Source organism: Babylonia areolata, chromosome 12 (genome assembly GCF_041734735.1).
Source record: "Babylonia areolata isolate BAREFJ2019XMU chromosome 12, ASM4173473v1, whole genome shotgun sequence".
NCBI lineage: Eukaryota > Metazoa > Mollusca > Gastropoda > Neogastropoda > Buccinidae > Babylonia > Babylonia areolata.
Window position 1 is genome coordinate 33532422 of NC_134887.1, and position 22966 is coordinate 33555387.

The following is a 22966-nucleotide window of genomic DNA, read 5'->3' on the forward strand; positions in this document are numbered from 1 at the left end:
TGCACTCATGCTTGGACGCGCATGAATGCGTTTGCATGTGTGTGTGTGTGCACAGCATGACAAAAACACGCATACATGTATGCACGCATGCACGTGTGCACGCACACACACACACACAGACACACACACACACACACACACACACACACACACACACACACACACACACACACACACACAATTTGGAAGTGACACACTGAACTTAAAGTGGAAGGGACTTTTAAGGGCTCTGTGGCTTTTGTATTTGGTAGAAACCCGTTGTGGAAGACTAGGATTTGGTTCCATGGAGTGGTGTTTGGTCGTATCCTGGCATACATCTGACCCTCCCCCATGAAGTGAGTGAGAAGTCACCTTTCACAGTATCACACCGCCACAAGAAATCAGCCCCATGTGATGTTAACGGTCACTTTTGGGTACATTCAGATTCAGTAGACACTTTTTGTAAAGCACAAATTCAAATGACATGGGTGTGTGAAGTGGATTTGAAATACTTCCAGATGAAAAAGCACAAAATAGATATTCTGACGACATAGGTGTCAAAATGCCTTTGAAATGCTACCAGTTTAAACTGTTTCTAAAGAGGCACAAAACACAGATTCTGACAATGCAGGTGCCAAAATGCCTTTGAAATGCTTCCAGTTTTAAGACCTAAGGAATCAACATATACAGTGCAGATTGTGGCAGGACTTCAGTTTTCAGGAGGCTGAAGCTCAGGCAGTGTATGTCAAATTTCAGAGCAGCTTTCACTGTCGGAAAGATCATTGAAAACACCTGTAGGTTGTGTGAACAGTAGGAAACAGACTGACCAGCAGGTGACATCAGACTCATTTTGTTGGGGAGGGTCAGGTGTTTTGTGTTCAGTGATGAACAGAGTTAGCCCGTCCTGGGTTGTTTTTTTTTAAATTTTTATTTTTACCTGTTTCATTCCCCATCATTTCATCTTGCTTATAGCCCTGCTGACTGTAAGGGACCAGTTCAGGGCTGAAAACCCCTCAGTTCTCATAGCAAGTCAAGGAGAAACCTATACAGTGTTAAAAGATCTATTGGAATTGTGTTTTAGAAAACAGTTCAGCCATATCTTGTTTAGTCTACGTGTGTGTTAAAATGTGTCAAACACATACACACACACATGCACGCGGGCGCGCGCGCACACATACACACACACACACCCCACACACAGAATAGTGTTAAGGAGACAACTCAGCCACATCTTATATTTGTTAAATCATGTTTGACATGTTTATTTCCTTCATATACTCAGTTAAATCATATTCGTGTGCGCGCGCGCACACACACACACACACACACACGCGCGCATACAGAATATATCCTGTAATCTATGTTTTGTCAAACAATATAAATAAATCACTTAAATGAGAAATCTCTCGTTCCAATCCAAAAAGTACCTGCAGTAAACTTCACCCAAAAGGATTGTAACTTGTATAGTTTTGTGGCCATTTCAAGCCTCAACTGTTCAGTGATGTTTTACATATGTTTGCAGGTATGTATGGTGGATGTGGCCCATTTTGATTTCGGTTTTAAATAGAAGTATTTATGTTTGATATTGAAGAGCATCGATTAACCCTTTGAGCCCTGACCACCGCTTTACTGGTGGTAGAGAAAAATGACATAATGCCTAGCCACTGATTGAGCGGTGCGTAAACACTTGTGTCATGTTTTACTATTGGTTGACTTATATTGAAGAGCCAATCAGAAACACCGTAATATTCTGACGTCAGCGAACGTAGTACCAACATGGCCGCGCCTTTTCACTGTGTTTTGTGCATGTGCTTTGGATAAAAAAGATCGATTTCAATATAAGTCAACCAATAGCAAAACACGACACAAGTGATTACGCACCGCTCAACCGGTGGCTAGGCAATATGTCATATTTCTCTACCACCGGTAAAGTGGTGGTCAGGGCACTCTCTTTATATCTGCCGAGACACATTAAATACCAATTCTTTGCAAATTTTGGCTCAGGAGATCAGGCAGAAGGGTTAAAACTGCTCAGGAACTCAGGGCTCAAAGGGTTAATAGTCAAAGGAGTTGTGAGGCAAAGTTTTGCCGGAAATGAATACATGAGACAGTTACTAAGCAAATACTTTTTCTTTCATTCTTGTTTCCTTTGGTTCGTTGATCCACTGGTTGTTCATGCACATATGCGCTCACATAAATCATTTACATGAAATAGCACAATACGGTAGCAGTTGCCCTGCAAATGATGGAGGCATTAATTCTGCATACCAGACCAGGCTGAAGGTTTCAGAATACACAATACTTTATCTCCAGAGAGAAGATGTGTTGGGGCATAAAACAAATAAAGAAAACATGAGAAGCACAGTCATTCTGTATGTGTATATAAAAGACAGAAAATGCCTCTACGTTTGACAACACATGATGCACGATGAAGGCAGTTTGCGGCAAACCTCGTTGCAGTGTTTTTTGTTGTGTCGCTGAATCACGGCGTCGTTACCTCAAACCGCACAGTGTGCATTGTTCCACATCACGCATTCACTTCATCACACTGTAATGCGATAGAATGTGTGATCGCACGGCTGCGTCAAACCGCACGGTTTTGCAGCATGTGGTTAATGTTCACCGCATTACACCACACCACACTGTGCTACATCATGCTTCACTGAAGCACACCGCACCGCACCACACCATACTACATCACAGTGCACCAAACCACACTGCACCATAGTACATCACGCTACACCACATTTCACCGCACCACACCATACTTCATCACAGTGCACCAAACCACACTGCACCATAGTACATCACGCTACACCACATTTCACCGCACCACACCATACCACTACATGCTACACTAAATCACACCACACCACATCACAATTCAACATTTCATTGACCTTTGAACCCCATGGAGGATTTCCGGATACAGCATAATCAATAACACAAGTAGCATATCATGACATTTGCATCGATTAAGGTAAAATAATGGTTAACATTTCTAACTTATTCAGCATGAAAGGATTAAAAACAACATTGATTTACTGAATTGAAGGAGAACCCATTTACGTGCAGAAAATGATTTACAAAAATGAAAATACAGACTTTGGACATGCATCTCTATTGGGTAACAATCCTTACGAGTGTCAGAAAAAAATTGGACACTCCATGATAATGATGTGAAATTCATCACCAGTCACCACACCACACCACACCACACCACACCACACCACACCACACACCTATCACACACAAATCCACCACACCACACCACATACTTATTACACACCACACCACACCACACCACACCACACCACACCACTTACCTACACACACCACACCACATCACACCACACCACACCACTTACCTATCACACACCACACCACACCACACCACACCACACACCTATCACACACCACACCACACCACACCACACCACACCACTTACCTATCACACACCACACCACACCACACCACACCACACCACTTACCTATCACACACCACACCACACCACACCACACACCTATCACACACCACACCACACCACTTACCTATCACACACCACACCACACCACACCACACCACTTACCTACCACACCACACCACACCACACCACAGCACACCACACCACTTACCTATCACACATCACACCACACCACACCACACCACTTACCTACCACACCACACCACACCACACCACACCACACCACACCACTTACCTATCACACACCACACCACACCACACCACACCACTTACCTATCACACACCACACCACACCACACCACACCACACCACTTACCTATCACACACCACACCACACCACACCACACCACACCACACACCTATCACACACCACACCACACCACACCACACAGCACACCACACCACACCACTCCACTTACATATCACACATCACACCACACCACACCACACCACTTACCTATCACACACTACACCACACCACACCACTTATCTGTCACACACCACACCACACACACACCACCACACACCTATCACACCACACCACACCACACACAGCACACCACACCACACCACTCCACTTACATATCACACATCACACCACACCACACCACACCACTTACCTATCACACACTACACCACACCACACCACTTATCTGTCACACACCACACCACACAACACCACTTACCTATCAACACACCACACCACACCACACCACACCACACCACACTACTTATCTATCACATACCACACCACACCACACCACATCACACCACACCACACCACTTACCTATCACACACCCACCACACCACACCACACCACTTACCTATCACACACCCACACCACACCACATCACACCACACCACATCACACTACACCACACCACACCACATCACACTACACCACACTACACCACCACACTTCACCGCACCACACCACACCACTTACCTATCACACACCACCCCACACCACACCACACACCTATCATACCACACCACACACCTATCATACCACACCACACCACACCACACACCTATCACACACCACACCACACTACTTACCTATCACACAGCACACCACAGCACACCAGAAGACACTGCACTGAACACAACAAGGCCATGACAACATCACGCCGTGACAGAACTAGAGCAGAACGCACAGCAGAGCACTTCCTAGGACTAGGGGCTGCAGTGTGTCAGAGTGAGTGTGTGTGTGTGTGTGTGACCTTTTGCACTTTGGCACGACAGGAAGGTGAAGGGGTCGAAGGTCAGGATCCCCAAGGAGTGACCTCTGTGAGTTGTTTGGATGTTAAGGAATGTTGTCACTTTTTATTATTATTATTATTATTATTATTTTTTAAAAATACTAATTAAAAACTTGGCTTTCCTGCACCTTGCTGCACGGAGCACTACTCACTCACTGTTGTGTTGTGTTGATGTTTCGATTGCTTGTTTTTGTGCTTTTTTTTTTTTTCGTTTTTCTTTTATATAGTTTATTTTGTGTATCAGCCTTTGTTTTAAACTTAGTTTAGAATTGTTCTAAGCTTTGAGAAAAAAAAAGAGAGAGAGAGAAAAGAAGTGACTGGACATGTTTCAGTGAGTATATTTGATTAGATAATGTATGGTGTGTGTGTGTGTGTGTGTGTGTGTGTGTGTGTGTGTGTGTGTGTGTGTGTGAGTGAGAGTGATGTTTGTGCTTGTGTGAGAGAGTGTGTATGTGTGTGTGTGTGTGTGTGTGTGTGTGTGTGTGTGTGTGTGTGTGAGTCAGAGAGAGAGAGAGAGAGAATATGTGTGAGAGAGTGGGGAGAGACACAGACAGAGAGAGAGAGAGACAGAGAGAGAGAGAGAGAGAGAGAGAGACAGAGAGACAGAGAGAGAGAGAGAGAGAGAGAGAGAGAGAGAGAGAATGTGTGAGAGAGTGGGGAGAGGCACAGACAAAGAGAGAGAGAGAGAGAGAGAGAGAGAGTGGGGAGAGACAGAGAGAGAGAGAGACAGAGAGAGAGACAGAGAGAGAGAGAGAGAGAGAGAGAATGTGTGTGAGAGTGGGGAGAGACAGAGAGAGAGAGAGAGAGAGAGAGAGAGAGAGAGAATGCAATGCATGTGAGAGAGTGGGGAGAGACACAGAGAGAGAGAGAGAGACAGAGACAGACAGATAACAGGGAAAATGGTGGTAGTATGAAGAGAGAGAGACAGACAAGCAGACAAAAAGACAAGAGTGAGTGTTGGATGAAGCGGTTCCGAATCCGCTGTCCTGACAAAAGGAGATGGAGGGAAAAGGCATCACTGGATGTACCATGCGTATCTGCACTTGCATAGTTGTACGCTTTTGTAACAGGGAGATCTTTTCTTTGTTTTTCTGTTGTAATTCTTTTATGTTTTGATCAATGTGTGTGACAGTTCTTACGAAAAGGTTAAAAAAAAAAAAAAAAAAAAAAAAAAGTATGGAGATTTTTTCTCCATTTTATGGTGTAATCCTTTCATGTTTTGATTAATGTTTGTAACAGTTTTGTCATAGAAAATAAAAAAAAAAAAAAAGGAAAGCATGGAGATATGTATCTTCATTTGCTGGTATTATCCATTCATGTCTTGATTAATAAAGGTAACAGTTTTGTCACTTGAAAAAACAACAAAAACAACAACAACAACAACAAAAAAGTCATGGAGATTGTTTTGAAATTGGAATGCAGCACAATGTAAACACAAATGTTAAAATGAAGGAAACACCCATCACAATTAAGGAAAAAAAAAGAAAAAAAAATCAGAAGAAGAAGAAGAAAAGGATAATGTGTCAGTAATTTATGTCTTTCTTTATAACACATTTCTGCTGCTGTTAACCCTTCTAACGGCATTCTGAGTCGCATTTGCATAGTGGGAGAACAAACCTGCACGTGCTCAACATGTGTCCAACAATCACGCTTGTCAGCAGTTGTATACTGCACTCTTTTTATAATTTTATTTTTGTTTGTTATTGTTGTTTTAATAGCATTATTAAGACTTACTTGCTGAGCAAGATGGATTTTCTGTGTGTGTGTGTGTGTGCATGTGTGTGTGTTGTAGATCCTGTGCGATACATTTTACATGGGCATTACAATTGGGCAGAGTTAGCATATTTTTTTTAGGTTTTTTTTTGTGTGTGTTTTTTTTTTTCTGATGGGTGCAATTTCTGAGTGGTTAAAGCGTTGGACTTTCAATCTGCGGGTCTGGGGTTCGAATCTCGGCAACGGCACCTGGTGGGTAAAGGGTGGAGATTTTTCCAATCTCCCAGGTCAACATATGTGCAGACCTGCTTGTGCCTGAACCCCCTTTGTGTGTTTTCGCAAGCAGAAGATCAAATACGCACGTTAAAGACCCCGTAATTCATGTCAGCGTTCGGTGGGTTATGGAGTCAAGAACATACCCTGCATGAACACACCCCGAAAACAGAGTATGGCTGCCTTCATGGCGGGGAAAAAAACGGACATACATGTAAAAGCCCACTTGTGTACATGCGAGTGAACGTGGGAGCTGCAGCCCACGAACGAAGAAGAAGTAGTTTGTTTTTTGTTATGGATTGGTTCTGCTTTCTCCCACTCCTTCCAACATCCCCTGTTTCATTGATGCATCGTACGTTGTCACTGTGATGGCAGCTGTTTGTGTGGAGCCATCATGTCTGTAGATTTGTGCTGCATCTTTCTTCCTGTCGTCTCCCCTTTTTTCTTCTTGTCTCCCCTTCTTTCCAGTTGTCTCCCTTTGTTTCCCTTTTTTCTTCCTGCCATTAACCCTCTCCCCACCCCTGCATTCTCGTATCTGCCAATGTGTAAGCCCCCGTAGACCTGCCTGATCAGATTTCATGCGTAGATGCACGTGTTGGTGTGTTTGTGAACTCAGTGCGTGATGATGCTTTATTGTAGACGTGCCTTGTGTATACGTTGTGTTTTTGTTGTTTTGTTGTAAAAGTGAGTTGTGTGTGCTTTTAGATAGTGTGTTATTTACAGGAGAAATGCGTCCCTCCCTTTTGGTCCTGAAGCACTCCTCCTCTGTCTCAACCTACATAACAAGACCACAGGCAGTGTTTTTTCCACTGTTTTTATCTTGTCTCTCCCCCGCTTTAGTAGACTCACCGTGATGGACTCCTAGAAAAGTTTAGAGCATTGTGTGAGGAACGATCGGCTTGCATTATCATTAAAACCTTTCCATGTGTATGCTGTTCTTATAGACTGCAACAGTAGTGTGGAAACAGCAGCGCGCTTTGTTCAGATTCCAGCGTGCTTGTGCAAATCTTAGATGTTTAATAACAAGCAGAGTATTGTAAGAACACCAGTTTGTTTTGTGAACTGGTTGTACTGTTTTTTTGTGTGTTTTTTTTAGACTGTTAATCAATGTTACTTCTTTTTTTTTTCTGTGTTTGTTTTTTAATTTTGAAAGAGATGTTGATAAGAATTTTTGTACTGAAACTTGTAGAAAAGAAATTGGTAACAATGAGGGGTGGAAATTAATTTGGGGGGGTGGCAACAAGACACATAGTTATACAGTGACGGTATGTATTTAAAAAAAAAAAAATTTCTCCCTTGATGTTTTTACCCGTCTCTTTACTTCAGAGAAGATACTTTTATCTCACACATTTATCAGAGGAACTTAGGGCTGTTGCAAGCTAAGTAACCTTTTCAGTGCTAAGTTGTAAGCTCAGTAACCTTTTCAGTGCCAAGTTGCAAGCTCAATAACCTTTTCAATGCCAAGCGTATGTTATGGTCAGTAGCAAATATCTACCAAGGAATGTTTTGAACACATAAGGTAATGATTAAAGAAAAAGAAAAAAAAAAGGAGCATGCAAACTGTTTAACAAAAGTATGCACAACCTGTGCTTTCCTGAAAGGATGACAGGACACTATTCAGTTTCACCTAAACTTAATGATTTTGCGACAGCGACATTCCTACAGTGATGCAGGTAGAGATTTTCGTCCTGGGGCACTTTTTTGCACGGGGGAAGTGGACGGAAATTTGTGGCCTGGGGCACTCAGGGGTTAATTGTTGCACAGTTTATTGGGCTACAGTGAACTCAGCGGCCTAACGTAAACCTGTGAAGATAAGCAAATCATTTGCATACATTTGGTGACCCCCACTGTGTCTGTCCCACTGTGCCAACCCCCCTTTCCTCCATACCCCCCCCCCCCCACCCCCCCCCCACCACACCACTTGCAGCCGTCCAGAAAGTCTCTGGTCCTGGGCTACGTTAAACTGAGCTGCTGTTTGTTGTTTGGTAGTGCTGTTCATTGTCCAACCTATTTCAACTCCTGGTGTGTGTGACTGAACATCAGCAACAAAAAGCATTATTGTTTGGGGTTTGCTTTTGTTGTTGTTTTTTTTCATTATTTTATTTTTTATTTTTTTGCATGTGTTTTTGTTTCTTTTTTTTTTTATATGTGAAAAAGGACTTTTTGTTTTTTGAAATGTGTGAATATTGTTTCTAGATTTCAAAGTGGTTTGTATGTTTGCAGTTGTAAATGAATGATGACATACAGCCCCCCCCCCCCCAATCCCCACCCCCACAAAAAAAAAAAAAAAAAAAAAAATAAAAGAAGAAAAGTCAGTGGTGCAATAGAAAACAGTGCTGTTGATGAGCTTGGCATTGTGGTTTTATTTTTCAGTTTAAGCGGGTGCATGGGATGCTTGTGTGTTTTGGTGCGGCTGTTATTTTCAGTGTCAGCGGTGTGGAGGTTTTGTAGGATTGCTGTGTTTTGGTGTGGCATTAGTACCTTTAGTTTTCAGGATAGAATAGTGATATGCATTTTCATTTCATCTTCACTTATTTTTCTGTTTTAAAACTTTACGCCTGTTATAGAATGGGTTAATTTGAATTGTTTTGTCAAAGATCTGTGTTGAATATTACGAGCTGAGAGAGAGAGAGAGAAGAGATGGAGAGGGAGGGGCAGAGAGAGAGAGTGTGTGTGTTTTCATTTATTTTTCCCCTATGCAGTCCATTACTATGCTCAGTGTGTGTGTGTGTGTGTGTGTGTGTGTGTGTTGGTCTGCATCTTTATCGCTGTATTCCCTGCATTGGAAGCAATATAATTTTAGGTTGTGATATTTTAATTTCATTTGTTTCCTTGTTTTACTTCTTTATTTTAAGAGTTGAAAATGTTGTCAGATGTAAAAAATTACAATTAAACAAAAGTATGAATTTGTGTCAACACATGTTTGGCTTAAAGTCTGTGATATTCCAGTAGGCAGATGTACATACATTACAACAAAATCATGTGGTGCGTTTGTGACCTGATCAGTGACTGGCTGATCACTTGATGTGTTTGTGTCCTGATCAGTGGTTGGTTGATCACATGATACATTTGTGTCCTGATGGATGATTGGTGGTTACAGTTGATGCGTTTGTGTCCTGACCAGTGACTGGTTCTTTCCACAGCTGCCGACCATGATGATGTGGGAGGGGCCCTGGGATTCGGACATGTTGTAGTCTTGGGGTGCTTTTTCATTCTTTGCGTTCTTGTGCCCCCTTGGTAAGAGTTGCCTCCTCCTGCCTTGCGTTGTGCTGTGAAGTCATCTGCATGAGTTTGTGCGCCCTTCCGCTGAGTGGCTGCTGGGTTGTGGCAGCGAATGGTCGCCTTTGTTTTCATTGGCTGATTTATTTATTTTTTTTTTTGATGTGATTTTTGACTGACATGGTGTGGTGTGTGTGGTGTTTCGTTACTTTTGTTGGTTGGATGAAGGGTGGTTTTCTGTCAGCTTTTTTTGTTAGTGTTTTCATGTTCAGTTGTTGTGTCTTGTGTCAATGTTTTTGTTGATGCAGTTGTTCGGATCTGATGTTTGTGTGCTGAGACTGGTCTTTTTAACAAAGAATGGAAAGAAATAGTTATTGTTGAAGTGTGCACAACCTCTTTTCCTTCTTTTTTTTTTGTGTTGTTGTTGTTGAAGTTTGTTGAAAGTTGTCTTGTTTATGTGCTGCAGCTGGTGATTAATGTTTGTGTGCGTGTTTTTCACTGTGTGTGTATGTGTGTGTGTGTATGTGTGTGTGTCAGTGTCAGTGTCAGTTCTTTGCATCTGGTGGTGACCTTGAACCTTGACCGATGTGGCTAAGAGCTGATGTAGATTTCCCCTCTAGCCTTGGCTTGACACTGACGCCACAAGTCAGACGGCCGGCTGCCGAGAGCTAACGGAATGAAAGGAATGCTCGCTGTTGTTGTTTGTCTGCCTGCTGTCCTTCACCTGACAGCTGGGGGGAGGGAAGGTGGGGTTGGGGCTGGGGGTGGGGTGGGTGGGAGTATTGCATGTTGAAGTATGTTAACCTAGCTAGGGGTCTGATACAGGTTGCTGTGTGTCTCCACTGCTGTCCCCAGTTTTGTGTGGCGCCGCTGATGCTGACTGTGCTGTGCGCAACCTGCAGGTTCCGAGTTTCAGTTGCTCAAGGAGGCGTCACCATGGTCGGACAGATCCACATGCGCTACAACACCACACCTGCTTGGCAGATGCCTGACCAGCAGCTTAACCCAACGCGCTTAGTCTGGCCTTGCGTGCAAGCATGTATATTTGTGTACTTATCAGAGTGTAATTTCTTCTACAGAATTTCGCCAGAGGACAACACTCTCGTTGCCATGGGTTCTTTTTCAGTGCGCCAAGTGCGGGACCTCAGGTTTATTGTCTCCTCCGAATGACCCAGACGCTCTGATTTTTGAGTCAAACTTGGGAGAAGGGATGAGAGCGGGATTTGAACCCACACCCTCACAGGCTGTGTGTTGGCACAGGAGGGTCTGAACCATTCTACCACCTTCCTCCTTTACAAGTACTAAAAGTGCAGTTCAGTTTCAGTTTCAGTAGCTCAAGGAGGCGTCACTGCGTTCGGACAAATCCATATACGCTACACCACATCTGCCAAGCAGATGCCTGACCAGCAGCGTAACCCAACGCGCTTAATCAGGCCTTGAGAAAAAAGAAAAAAAAAGGTGAATAAGTGCGAGAGACGCCGTAGTTCCCTGCGGTGATGTGCATGATAGAGTGCATCTCTTGTTCTGTGACAGAAATGGCTTCCTAACAATGGTGTAATTAAACGTGCGTTTATAGCAGAGATTGAAGTCTTTATGTTTTGTTTTGAATACTTTTTCAGTTCAGTGATGGGAGTCTTTTAATATTTTTGTTGTTGAATAATTTTTCCAATCAGTCAATGATTTTTTTCCCCAAAAAAGTTTCAGCAAGAAATCTTTTATCTTTAAAGAACTGTCTTCTTTATGACTGTTTCAGAACAGTTGTATTGCCGCATATTACTCATCTTTTGAAAAGAGATGAAGAAGAAAAAAACCATTTTGTTTTGATATACATATCACGATGTATCCATTCATATTTTATGTCACTGTTTTATGTTTATTGGACATGTTAATCTTGATGTGAGTTGTTGTTTTATTATTCTTTATTTCATTTTTTATTTTCATATTCATATCATTTTTATTGGGTTTTTTTAATTTTATTATTCATTCACCAATGACTTGTTTTTGAATGGAGGATGGAGATTTCAATGTTGTTCCCCTTCCCTCGTGTGTGTGTGTGTGTGTGTGTGTGTGAGAGAGACAGACAGACAGACAGACAGACAGACATTTGTTGTTTTTTTCATTCAAGGCTGTCATTGGACCACAGGTGGTTGTTTTTTTTTTTTTGTCGTCATTTTTGTCTGCTGGGGTACCTGTGGGAATGTCGGATGAATGATGATGAAAGGTGCAGAGACAGGGGCTGTGTTAAAGCTGTCGTTTCATATTGGGTGCTCTTTGTTCTTTCCTCCCTTTCTTTGTGTGTGTGTGTGTGGATGGCCATCTCGTTTGTTCCGCCTGGATGTCTTTTTGCCAGATCTGTCCTGCTGTCTGACGTTTGGTGGTGTGGAAAACATGACATTTTTTTTTTTTAGATTTGGGTTCAGGTGCTGAGGCGATTGTATTTCATTTTCATTTTTTCTCTTAGGTAATTTCTCAGTGATGAAAAAAACAACAACAGGTATCCAATAGTCCACAGAGGTTTTTGGTGTGGTGGTTTACAGTGTCCCCATTAGACCTGATGGAGATGTTTGGTGTGGTGGTTTACAGTGTCCACATTAGACCTGACAGTGGTGTTTGGTGTGGTGGTTTACAGTGTCCCCATTAGACCTGATGGAGATGTTTGGTGTGGTGGTTTACAGTGTCCACATTAGACCTGACAGTGGTGTTTGGTGTGGTGGTTTACAGTGTCCACATTAGACCTGACAGTGGTGTTTGGTGTGGTGGTTTACAGTGTCCACAGTAGACCTGACAGTGGTGTTTGGTGTGGTGGTTTACAGTGTCCACATTAGACCTGACAGTGGTGTTTGGTGTGGTGGTTTACAGTGTCCACATTAGACCCGACAGTGGTGTTTGGTGTGGTGGTTTACAGTGTCCACATTAGACCCGACAGTGGTGTTTGGTGTGGTGGTTTACAGTGTCCACATTAGACCCGACAGTGGTGTTTGGTGTGGTGGTTTATGGTGTCCACAGTAGACCTGACAGTGGTGTTTGGTGTGGTGGTTTACAGTGTCCACATTAGACCCGACAGTGGTGTTTGGTGTGGTGGTTTACAGTGTCCACATTAGACCCGACAGTGGTGTTTGGTGTGGTGGTTTATGGTGTCCACAGTAGACCTGACAGTGGTGTTTGGTGTGGTGGTTTACAGTGTCCACATTAGACCTGACAGTGGTGTTTGGTGTGGTGGTTTACAGTGTCCACATTAGACCTGACAGGGGTGTTTGGTGTGGTGGTTTACAGTGTCCACATTAGACCTGACAGTGGTGTTTGGTGTGGTGGTTTACAGTGTCCACATTAGACCTGACAGTGGTGTTTGGTGTGGTGGTTTACAGTGTCCACATTAGACCCGACAGTGGTGTTTGGTGTGGTGGTTTACAGTGTCCACATTAGACCTGACAGTGGTGTTTGGTGTGGTGGTTTACAGAAGAGATGACCAGGCAGTGGACGTGCGGAGGGGTGACTGACCGGCCAGACCACAACGCACAGCGGCACAGAGCAACGGGTGGCAGCCATGGAACCACATGCACGGCACAGCAGACAGACAGACAGACAGACAGAACGGCACAGACAGACAGACAGACAGAACGGCACAGCAGACAGACAGACAGACAGACAGAATGGCACAGCAGACAGACAGACAGAACAGAACAGACAGACAGACAGAATGGCACAGCAGACAGACAGACAGACAGACAGAATGGCACAGCAGACAGACAGACAGACAGAACAGTACAGACAGACAGACAGAACAGTACAGACAGACAGACAGAATGGTACAACACACAGTACAGACAGACAGACAGAATGGCACAACACACAGACAGACAGACAGACAGAATGGCACAACACACAGTACAGACAGACAGACAGAATGGCACAACACACAGACAGACAGACAGACAGAATGGCACAACACACAGTACAGACAGACAGACAGAATGGCACAACACACAGACAGACAGACAGAACAGTACAGACAGACAGACAGAACAGTACAGACAGACAGACAGAACGGCACAGCAGACAGACAGACAGAATGGCACAGCAGACAGACAGACAGACAGAACAGTACAGACAGACAGACAGAATGGTACAGCAGACAGACAGACAGACAGACAGAATGGCACAACACACAGACAGACAGACAGACAGAATGGCACAACACACAGACAGACAGACAGACAGAATGGCACAACACACAGACAGACAGACAGACAGAATGGCACAACACACAGACAGACAGACAGACAGAACGGCACCACAGACGCAGGCTTGGCAGGGGACGAGTGTGTAGCATCCTCAGAAAGGAAAGTGTGTTCAGGATTCAGAGCAGGATTGTCATCCCCACTGTTTACAATCCAGTGCATTTAAAGAAAGAAGAAGAAGAAAAAAAAAACCGGATAAGAAAGATGCATCATTTTGCCTAAACATTGGTGTGATTCCACAAAAAAATAAGAAGAAATGGCATTTTGTTTGAAGAGGGAGAAGCCACTTTTTGACTGTAGGGGTGATCTGATTTTTTTTGTTTTTGTTTTGTTCTGCTCTGATTTTGATATATTGAAAGAATTAAAAACAACAACCAAACAACAAAACCAAACCAAAAACAAAAAAGTTGAACAACACATGATGGTCAATAAAACGGAGGGTGATTAACCAAAAAGCATGCTGATCTCAGAATTGTCGGAACTGTCTTTATATATTTTAAAAAAAATGTTGATGGGTCCAGGCTCATTTGTTCAAGTACATTCTGGAGTACTTTGAAACCATGCATGCCTATGTGCATGTCTGCATGATGGGTCAGAAGGACACATCGTTCATCCGCACACAACAGATATTTAGGCAGTCACACACACACTTGATTGTACACAGATTCACCAGTCAGCCTTTCAGGACACAACACACACACACACACACACTGTGCATACAGGTCCAGTCTTGATTATATTTTTATTATTACATACTGTAAGTGTATCAGACATATTTAGAAGTCCAAGTTTCCCCAATCTACTTAATTAAAAGATTCCTGTCATCCATTGTACAGGAAAGAATCCTGATTTTCACCGGCGATCAGAATGGAACCTGACGTGCGGTTTGGTGTTGTTGCGTACAAAGCCGACTGAACACTCAGTAGGTTTCTGCCTGTCTCCCGGGAGATTGCACGTGGGTGGGTGTTGCTTGTTTCCGTCTGGTGATCAACTCCAGTGTTGCCTTTCTGACAGTTTTCTCAGGTTTAAACTGTTGTTTTTATTATTAATATTTTTTTTAAAAACCTGTTTCAACTGAAAGGGAAAACTGTTTCAGTTACAGTTTCAAGGAGGAGTCGGATGCATAGTCTAATCCATATACACCACATCACACATCCCTCCCCACTCCCCCTGCCCCCCCCAAAAAAAAGCAGATGTCTGATTTTCACATAAACCAAATGCGCTGATCAGGCAAGGAGCCAAAATGGACTGTAATAGAAAGTTGGAATCCGGTTTCTGAGTGGCGTTTTGTTGTCTTATCGATTGATGGCTGTTCCTGCATTCCTTCTGGAAGATTTCCTTTTCCTTAGCTGGGCATGTATTGACCAGTCAGTCAGTACACCGTGAGAGATTCACTGCTGCTGCATACTGGTTTGCTTTGCAGAGTGAAACATTTGGTATCCACAGAATGTTACTAACTTTGAAAGTTGACATCTGCTTCTAGATAGGAAGAAAAAGTTTGTAATGCATTTCCGAAGTTTTGTGTTCCGGTTGTCTTTGCAATGGTTTAAATACTAACAGGTAATGGAAGGCAAGATAGGTGATTTTTAAAGATTTGGACAAAGCTGACATTGTGTGAGGAAAAGACGCAGGGCAAAAGGTGTGGCGATGCTGATTATTGTTACCATGGAAAATAAACGGATGATGAACGTTAACAGAAACTGACAGATTGTTTCCTTGACCAGGAGCTGCTGTCCGGTCTGTTTGACCAGAATGTGGTCAGTCACAGGGGTGGGGAAAAAAAGATTGCTTGCTTTGAGAAACGTGTTTGTGCTGTGCTTATAAACATTTTTAGTTTTTGGTTCTTGTTTTTTTTTTTTTTTTTTTCAAGGCGGATGTATCCTCGGCGTATTGATAAGTAAACGCTTTACAGATCTGAGAAGTCGTCTTATCTGTTTGTCTCATTTCTCTGTGTGATTAACACTTTTGATGTGTATGTTGAGATACACGCTGAGTGCTTTGTTTAAGTTGTAAGCAAGGGGAACAGGAACCTGATGATGGAAAAATGAGGATGGTGTTTAAATGATGATGATGAGAGAAAGAGACTTAAGATGATGATGATGATAGTGATCATGAAAGAGAGAGAGTAAGCGTCATTAATGACTAAAACCCTGTCTACCGTAGATTTCCAGTGTTTGAATGTAAACAGATTTATTGATTATGGAAACATGTACCGCACATGAATTTGAATTTGGATATGTAGCCTGCGTTGTTGTACTGGATATTCAACTTCTTTGTTGATTTCTAAGTTTTGCATATGTTATTCTGTGACAGCATCTGTGGTTTTTTTCTGGACGAAACAGTTGAATGGACTACTGACAGGGCAAGGTCAGAGGTGAGAGTGTGTGACCCAAGGGACAGCGGTGGATGTTCTGTGGCACATGTCATGTCTCTCCCTGTCCGTCTTGTTGGCCACTTTGAAGTCCGACTTGGTTTTCATGCACTAGGAACTGCAACATTCTAAAGGGGACATTGTTGATGGTTTTTGTTGTTGTTTTTTTTAGTGTGTGGAGGTTGTGATTGTTATGAGCTGATGGATAATAATGACGGTGTTTCTTTTTCTGTAAGTTTATTTATCTTAAAAAAAAAAGAAAAAGAAAAAAAAAGTTCATAGCTGCCCGCCTTGCATAACTTTTCAGTTTCTGTGAGTTGTCCTAGGAATTCCTACATTGGCTGTCATGTAGAAAAAAAAAAACAAAAAAAAAAAACTGTAAAACCCCCACACCCCTTGGAGTTCAACATTTTGATAAACCTGTATCATTGTTGGTGAAGGGTGCAGTAAAAAGTTGATAGGGGATGATGACACCCTGTTTTCACAAGTCTTGGGAGTGACTGTAAGGGAAGACTCGCTTTCTTCGTGATCTCTCCACTGATCAAGTTCAAGTTGTCGAGTCGGGAACGGCTTCTGGCGAAGACCTGAACATGACGGAAGTTCTTCATCATCATCTGGAAGACCCATCTCCACAATTCAGAGTCCAAAAGGTTGGCAGCTGGAAGGTTTTTTTATTAAAAACACAGTTTTTTTTCTTTTATCCTCCTCAGTGCTTTGTATGTCAGCTTTGTATTTTAGACGCTGGCCCTCTCTGGCTCTTTGGCATCAAGTTGAATCGGGTTTAAATGCATCATCAGTTACTCATCTTTTAGATTCTGGTTTCAAATAGCCACCCTTTGATGTTGTTTTTGGCTGTGTGTGTGATCAGCTGTGGGTACTTTTAAGAGTGTGGGGGTCGGTGTCATGAGAAAGCAAAAGCAGAAATGTTTGTAGGGGATACAGGACGTCTGACTGTTGACCAAGTCAACCGTTTGAGATGTGATGTGGTGTGGTGTGTGTGGTGTGTGAGGGTGGGGGTATGAGTCTCTGTGTGTGTGTGTGTGTGTGTGTGTGTGTGTTGCCTCATGCTTTACACAGAGCTGTAGCCTTTGTTTCTGTTTCGGGAGGTGTTTATTATGTGATCATGGTGGTCAAGGTGATTGACCTGGCCCAGCAGCCTGTCTGTCTGTCTGTGTTTGCTGTCTGTCTGTCTGTCTGCCTGTCTGTTTGCTGTCTGTCTGTTTGTCTGTCAGTCTGTCTGTCTGCTGTCTGTCTCTCTGTCTGCTGTCTGTCTGTTGAACTGCTGTGCTGCACTCTCTCCACCTTCCCCCTGCTGTTATTCTGCAAGATGAAAGCACCAGACCAGGCACGAAAGCTTTGGCATCGTTCTTGAAGGATGGCTGTAGCTTTTGTTCTTTTGGGATGGCTTTGACGTCCATTTAATTTTAATTTTATTATTATTATTATTTTTAATGTTTATTGTTTCTGACTCAGTCTCTTCCACCCCCTCCCATTCTCCCCCCCCCTCCCCCTCCAACACACGCTGTTGACTTTGAACGACTTTGTTCTGACCTGTGGTAACATGTGTTCTCACCTGTTTGTGTCTTCTGCCATCTCTGGAACTGTTCACATCATGGTCGTTGTCGTTGCTGCCGGTTGGATGCACACACACACACACACACACACTCACACACACATGCACATACATGCACACACACATGTGCGCGCGCGCACACACACACACACACACACACACACACACACACACACACACACACACACACACACACACATACACACACTCACACACACATGCACACACTCACACACACACATTCACACACACATGCACACACACACACACACACACACACACATTCACACACACACACACACACACACTCACACACACATGCACACACACACACACACACACAACATGCACACACACATGTGCACGCACACACACGCACACGCGCACACACACACAAACACACACATGCACACACACATATGCACACACACACACACACACACATACACAAACACGTGAAGGCCTTTGATCCTGTTGAGGAAAGGACCTTGGCTTGGTTTTTTGTTTTGTTTTGTTAGTCAGTGGGTGATGTGTTTCTTTTTTTTGTTTTGTTTTGTTAGAACTGTGAAATGTGATGATTTGTTGACCACGATTTTTTTTGTTTTTTTTGAACTCAGTGAAAGAAACTAGTCATTTGTTACGTTGTTGTCCATGCCCTCGATTTTCAAAACTGCAAGGGGTCTTATTCTGTGTGGAATGACTGAATGAACTGGAAGGGTTTTGTTGACTCTCTTTTTTTTTTTTTTTTTGATTCTGTAGAAAAAGAAAACAAGCCTGTACAGGTTGATGTCATGATTTTGATATTGTTTACTGTTTCAGTATTTGTGATTGACGTGTTTTTTTTTTGTTGTTGTTGTTGTTAAAGTGACTGCCAGCAGTAGCATGAGGAAGTTGGGACGGTCGTTGTGAAGTCAGATTTGTGGTAGTAGCCAGTGGCGGAGATGGAGAGAAAAAAAAAAAAAGAAAAAAAAAAAAAAAAAGCTCACTGGTTGAGGGCAGAAGACCGCAGCCGAGTGTGCCATACAGGTTGGGGGGGGGGGGGGGGGGGGGGTTTGGGGGGCTGGGGGGGGGTTCAGGAATGTTTCTGGTCGGTGGAGTATCACCACCCTGTGTGCTCCCTCCATCTGTTAACTGGAGAATTTCGCCATCACTAACTTGGCTTAATGCAGAGTAGCAAAAACAAACAAACAAACAAACAAAAAAAAACCACACCCAAAAGACAGATGCTTGTTTTATGGCGTTTTTTCTCTTGGTATTGGGATTCCTTGCCTTTGTGAAATATAAAAGGTAGAAAGGAAAAAAAAGAAAAAGAAAAAAGAATGCTTTTTTTTTCTCCTATGCTTAACACGACAAGAAAGCTTGAAACTGAAATGTTTGTACTTTGCGCACTTATTATTATTCTTTTTTTTTTTCATGCTTTCTGTGTCTGGTATGTCTGGAGCAGTAGATTTGTGTATGGTGGTGTTTTGTCTACTTTGTTCAGTGTGTGTGTGTGTGTGTGTGTGTGTGTGTGTGTGTGTGTGTGTGTGTGTGTGTGTGTGTGTGTGTGTGTGTGTGTGTGTGTGTTGAGTTGTACATGTTGTAGCACTGTGCCCTGTCCTTCCTGTTGTTGCTGGGGACAGCTGGGGGTTTGGAGTTTTGAGCTGTGTTTTTACCTTGTGAAAAAAAAATCTTTTAAGATTTCATGCAGTGCTGTCCTTTTTATGCCTTTTTAGTTGTTTAAGGGATTTTTTCCCCCTTTCCAGTCCAACTACCCCCCCGACCCCCCCTCCCCCCCCCCCCAAACCCCTCAAACTCCTCCTCTGGTCTTTTTGTGTGTGGTCTGTTCTTGAAAATCTAACTGTTTTTGTTGTTGTTGTCAAATCATGTCTTTTTTTGTGTGCATCCAATAGGTAAGAGTTTACATCTACACTGTTTCTGCTTCCCTCTCTCCCGCATAAACCAGTTAAATTAAAAAAAAAAAAAAAGGAGTCTGTATAGTTAGGTATTTTATGTTGTGCATGCTTTCTTCCTTCTTCAAAATCCTTACTGAAACAGTTGTATGAAGTGGAAGGGGGCACCAGGTGTGCTGTGACCAGGTGTGTCTGTGTGTACAGCTCTTTCAGGGATGGACCGCCCTTTTGGTCAGGGGTCATGATTTATGCGCTATGGTATTGTGCAAAAAGTTGTGGTGGATGTTGTACAGTGAGGGGTGGGGGGTCGGGGGTGGGGGGGTGGGGCAGGTCTTGGTTGAGGAGCCAGGACACAGTGCTGTGTGTGGGCTGTCGCTTTACATTGTGGGTGAAGAGGGGTGGGGATGAGGGGGTGTTGGCTGACGTTTCTGTGACGTCAGCAGTGCGTGCTAGAAAGCAGTTGGTTCGCCATGTCTGACTTCCCTGCTGCGTCAGCAGTTCTTGCTGGAAAGCAGTTGTTGGTACGTCTTCATTGCTGTCGTCACGTTTTTAATCCATTGTCCCTGCTAATAGGGCATGACCGGAGATCCTAAGTGTTGGCCTGTCCCTGTCCCTGTCCACCCTAGTTGAAAACTTGTGGATGTCCGTAGTGTCCATAGCAGCTGTTTGTCCTGATGTTCAGAAAGGTAGAGCCAGTACTTAGGGGGGACTTAAAAAAAAGAAGAAAGAAATTGATGTCAGTATGTGGAGTAATGCCAAGTGTAACACACTGTCTTTACCAGCAGGGGACACCATGGCGACTGTGGAATGTGAGTTAACAGTACGGCCTTAGTTCCTTTGAGTAGATTTCATATTATGAAAGGGATTTATTGTGAAATGTATAATGTATGAAATGGAGAAATTTTTAACATCAGCAAATGTCGTATTTCATTCGGTTCACATCTGTCGATAGTTTGAACTGATAAGAGCTTTTAGGATTGATGTTACTTGATGGGGAAAACTCCGACTACAGATCACGGAGATGATTGTCACTGGCTGCCAGGTGACCAGGTGGATGATTTATTCTGGGGATGTATCTGTACTGTGCTTCTCCTCCCGTCTCCCCCCTGTGGGCATATGCTGTCTAACACTTTCATGAGGCATCCCGTCTCCCCCCTGTGGGCATATGCTGTCTAACACTTTCATGAGGCATCCCAGGGAGAGCTGACCGAATTCCACTCAGAGAAATCTGATGTGACAAAAAGTGATTTATTACACTCCAAAACGCCAGTCACTCAGTTTGAGAGTCAGTGGAGAGGACGGTGCCAGTGTAACTCCCTTTCTTTCTTTCTTTTGCGTTCGACAGCTTCGCAGTCAGGGTCGAAGTCCGAGGGATGCCACAAACTCGGCCGTCCGGTGAAGATCCGCCACCGTCCCCCAGAGCTTGGTGTTGAGGTCAGCGCCCCCAGGCCAGGACTGCTGCCGCATCTTTTCATACAGGGGGCAGTCTTGGAGAATATGGAATGGGGTCTGGTCAGCCTGGCCGCAATCACATAGGGATGTGGCTGCCACTCCAATCCTCTTCAGGTGTGCTCGGAGGCCGCAGTGTCCTGTGCGAAGGCGGTAGATGGTAGTCTGGTGTCTCCTGTCCAGTGTCCTGATGGGATCCTGGTGTGCCTGGTAGCCTCCGTTCAGGGTGACCCAGCCTCTTAGGAATCTGAGTGTAACTCCCAAATGCTTCGCAACGTTGTCGCTCTTACACAGCACTCAGGTTTGCGTGGTCGACAGCTTTTCTGTGAACACCTGTATTTGACAAGCAAGGTTTGTTGTTTAATCTTCAGGGCAGTTTGCTTGGAATTCATCGACAGCGTGTCCAGAAGTGTGAACAGCTTGTGAAATAAACAAGAATTTTGAAGATTGAAAGAAGCATTCTTCTGTGTGTGTAGTACTATATTCTCTTATGGAATAAATAAGACTGAAAGAAGCATTATTTTTGTTTGTAGTACTATATTCTATGAAAGAATCTATTCTTTTAAAATTTGTTTGTTATTATGTTCCATGGTTTTTTAATTTTCATGACAGTCGCATAATTCTATTTTACAACACTGTACAGCATTCTAATTATTGTTTCCTTGAAGATTTTATTTAAAGTTATATTTAATCCAGCATATGTTATAGTATCAAATACCCAAATTAGCATTATGAATCATATAGGCATCATGACAAAAGTGAAAAGCGATTGCTTTTTTGTGGCCTAGAAAGAAGCAGGCGCAGGGATGAGAAAAGGATGTATAAAAGAAAAAAAAAAGAGATGAAAACAGTAAAAGGGAAAGTACCCAAGAGATGAAAATACAAGGTAAGAAGATGAGTTTATTCCGTTGATTCAGGAGTTTGATCCATAGGTTATGAGATTAATCCATAGAGCATGAGTATTATCTGAAGAAGTGATCCACAACAGTGCTGGATAGACCGCATCAGTAATCCATCCTTATTGAATATTTTGCATTTTCTTGTGTACCAAAGATAGATTTGACATAGCGTGTTTTTTTGGACGTAGATTGAAAGTGGTTGGCCAATACTTGTAGAGGGAATGGACCACTGAAGGCGAAAGTATCTTGTTCATGGAATGTGTATCCTACCTTGCATTGTGGCTTCTAGCCCCATGACTAAATGAATCTTCAAGTGGGTGCTCATCCCTTTGTCCTGAAATCTTATGCGAGTCACTATGAAGGAATTTTGGTGAAGACTATTGTCCGTCTCTCTGTTCTTTGTAGAATGAATGGTGGCCATATTATTATACATGGATGCATGGTCAGTTGATTTTTTTTTTTTTTTTTTTTTTGTCCCGTTTTCACGGCCATTCTAAGTGTTTATTTATGCTGATATTACTTCACACTATCACCGGAGTGAGTTTTCTGTAAATACAGGTTTAATGAACTCCTTTGTCACACCAAATAAAGTTGCTCTCTCAAGTGGTGCA

The 22966-nt window shown here is 43.1% G+C and overlaps 1 protein-coding gene and 1 long non-coding RNA gene across 6 annotated transcripts in view; both read left to right on the forward strand.

Moving 5' to 3' along the window:
* LOC143288554 (huntingtin-interacting protein 1-like) overlaps positions 1-18233 on the forward strand; it is a 108560-nt gene extending 90327 nt beyond the window's left edge. For 2 of the 5 annotated variants that reach the window (XM_076597149.1, XM_076597153.1), the window contains 3 exons: positions 4712-4756; positions 9858-9951; positions 13391-18233. In XM_076597149.1, coding sequence (XP_076453264.1) covers positions 4712-4756; positions 9858-9908 — 96 coding nt within the window. In that variant the 3' untranslated portion in view covers positions 9909-9951; positions 13391-18233. The remainder of the gene's footprint in view (positions 1-4711; positions 4757-9857; positions 9952-13390) is intronic. The other 3 variants (XM_076597151.1, XM_076597150.1, XM_076597152.1) reach the window with 3 other exon arrangements.
* Positions 18234-19150: 917 nt separating this feature from the next.
* Positions 19151-22966, forward strand: LOC143288555 (uncharacterized). The gene is made up of 2 exons (XR_013056115.1): positions 19151-21146; positions 21196-22966. It is a non-coding gene; the product is annotated as an uncharacterized LOC143288555 (long non-coding RNA).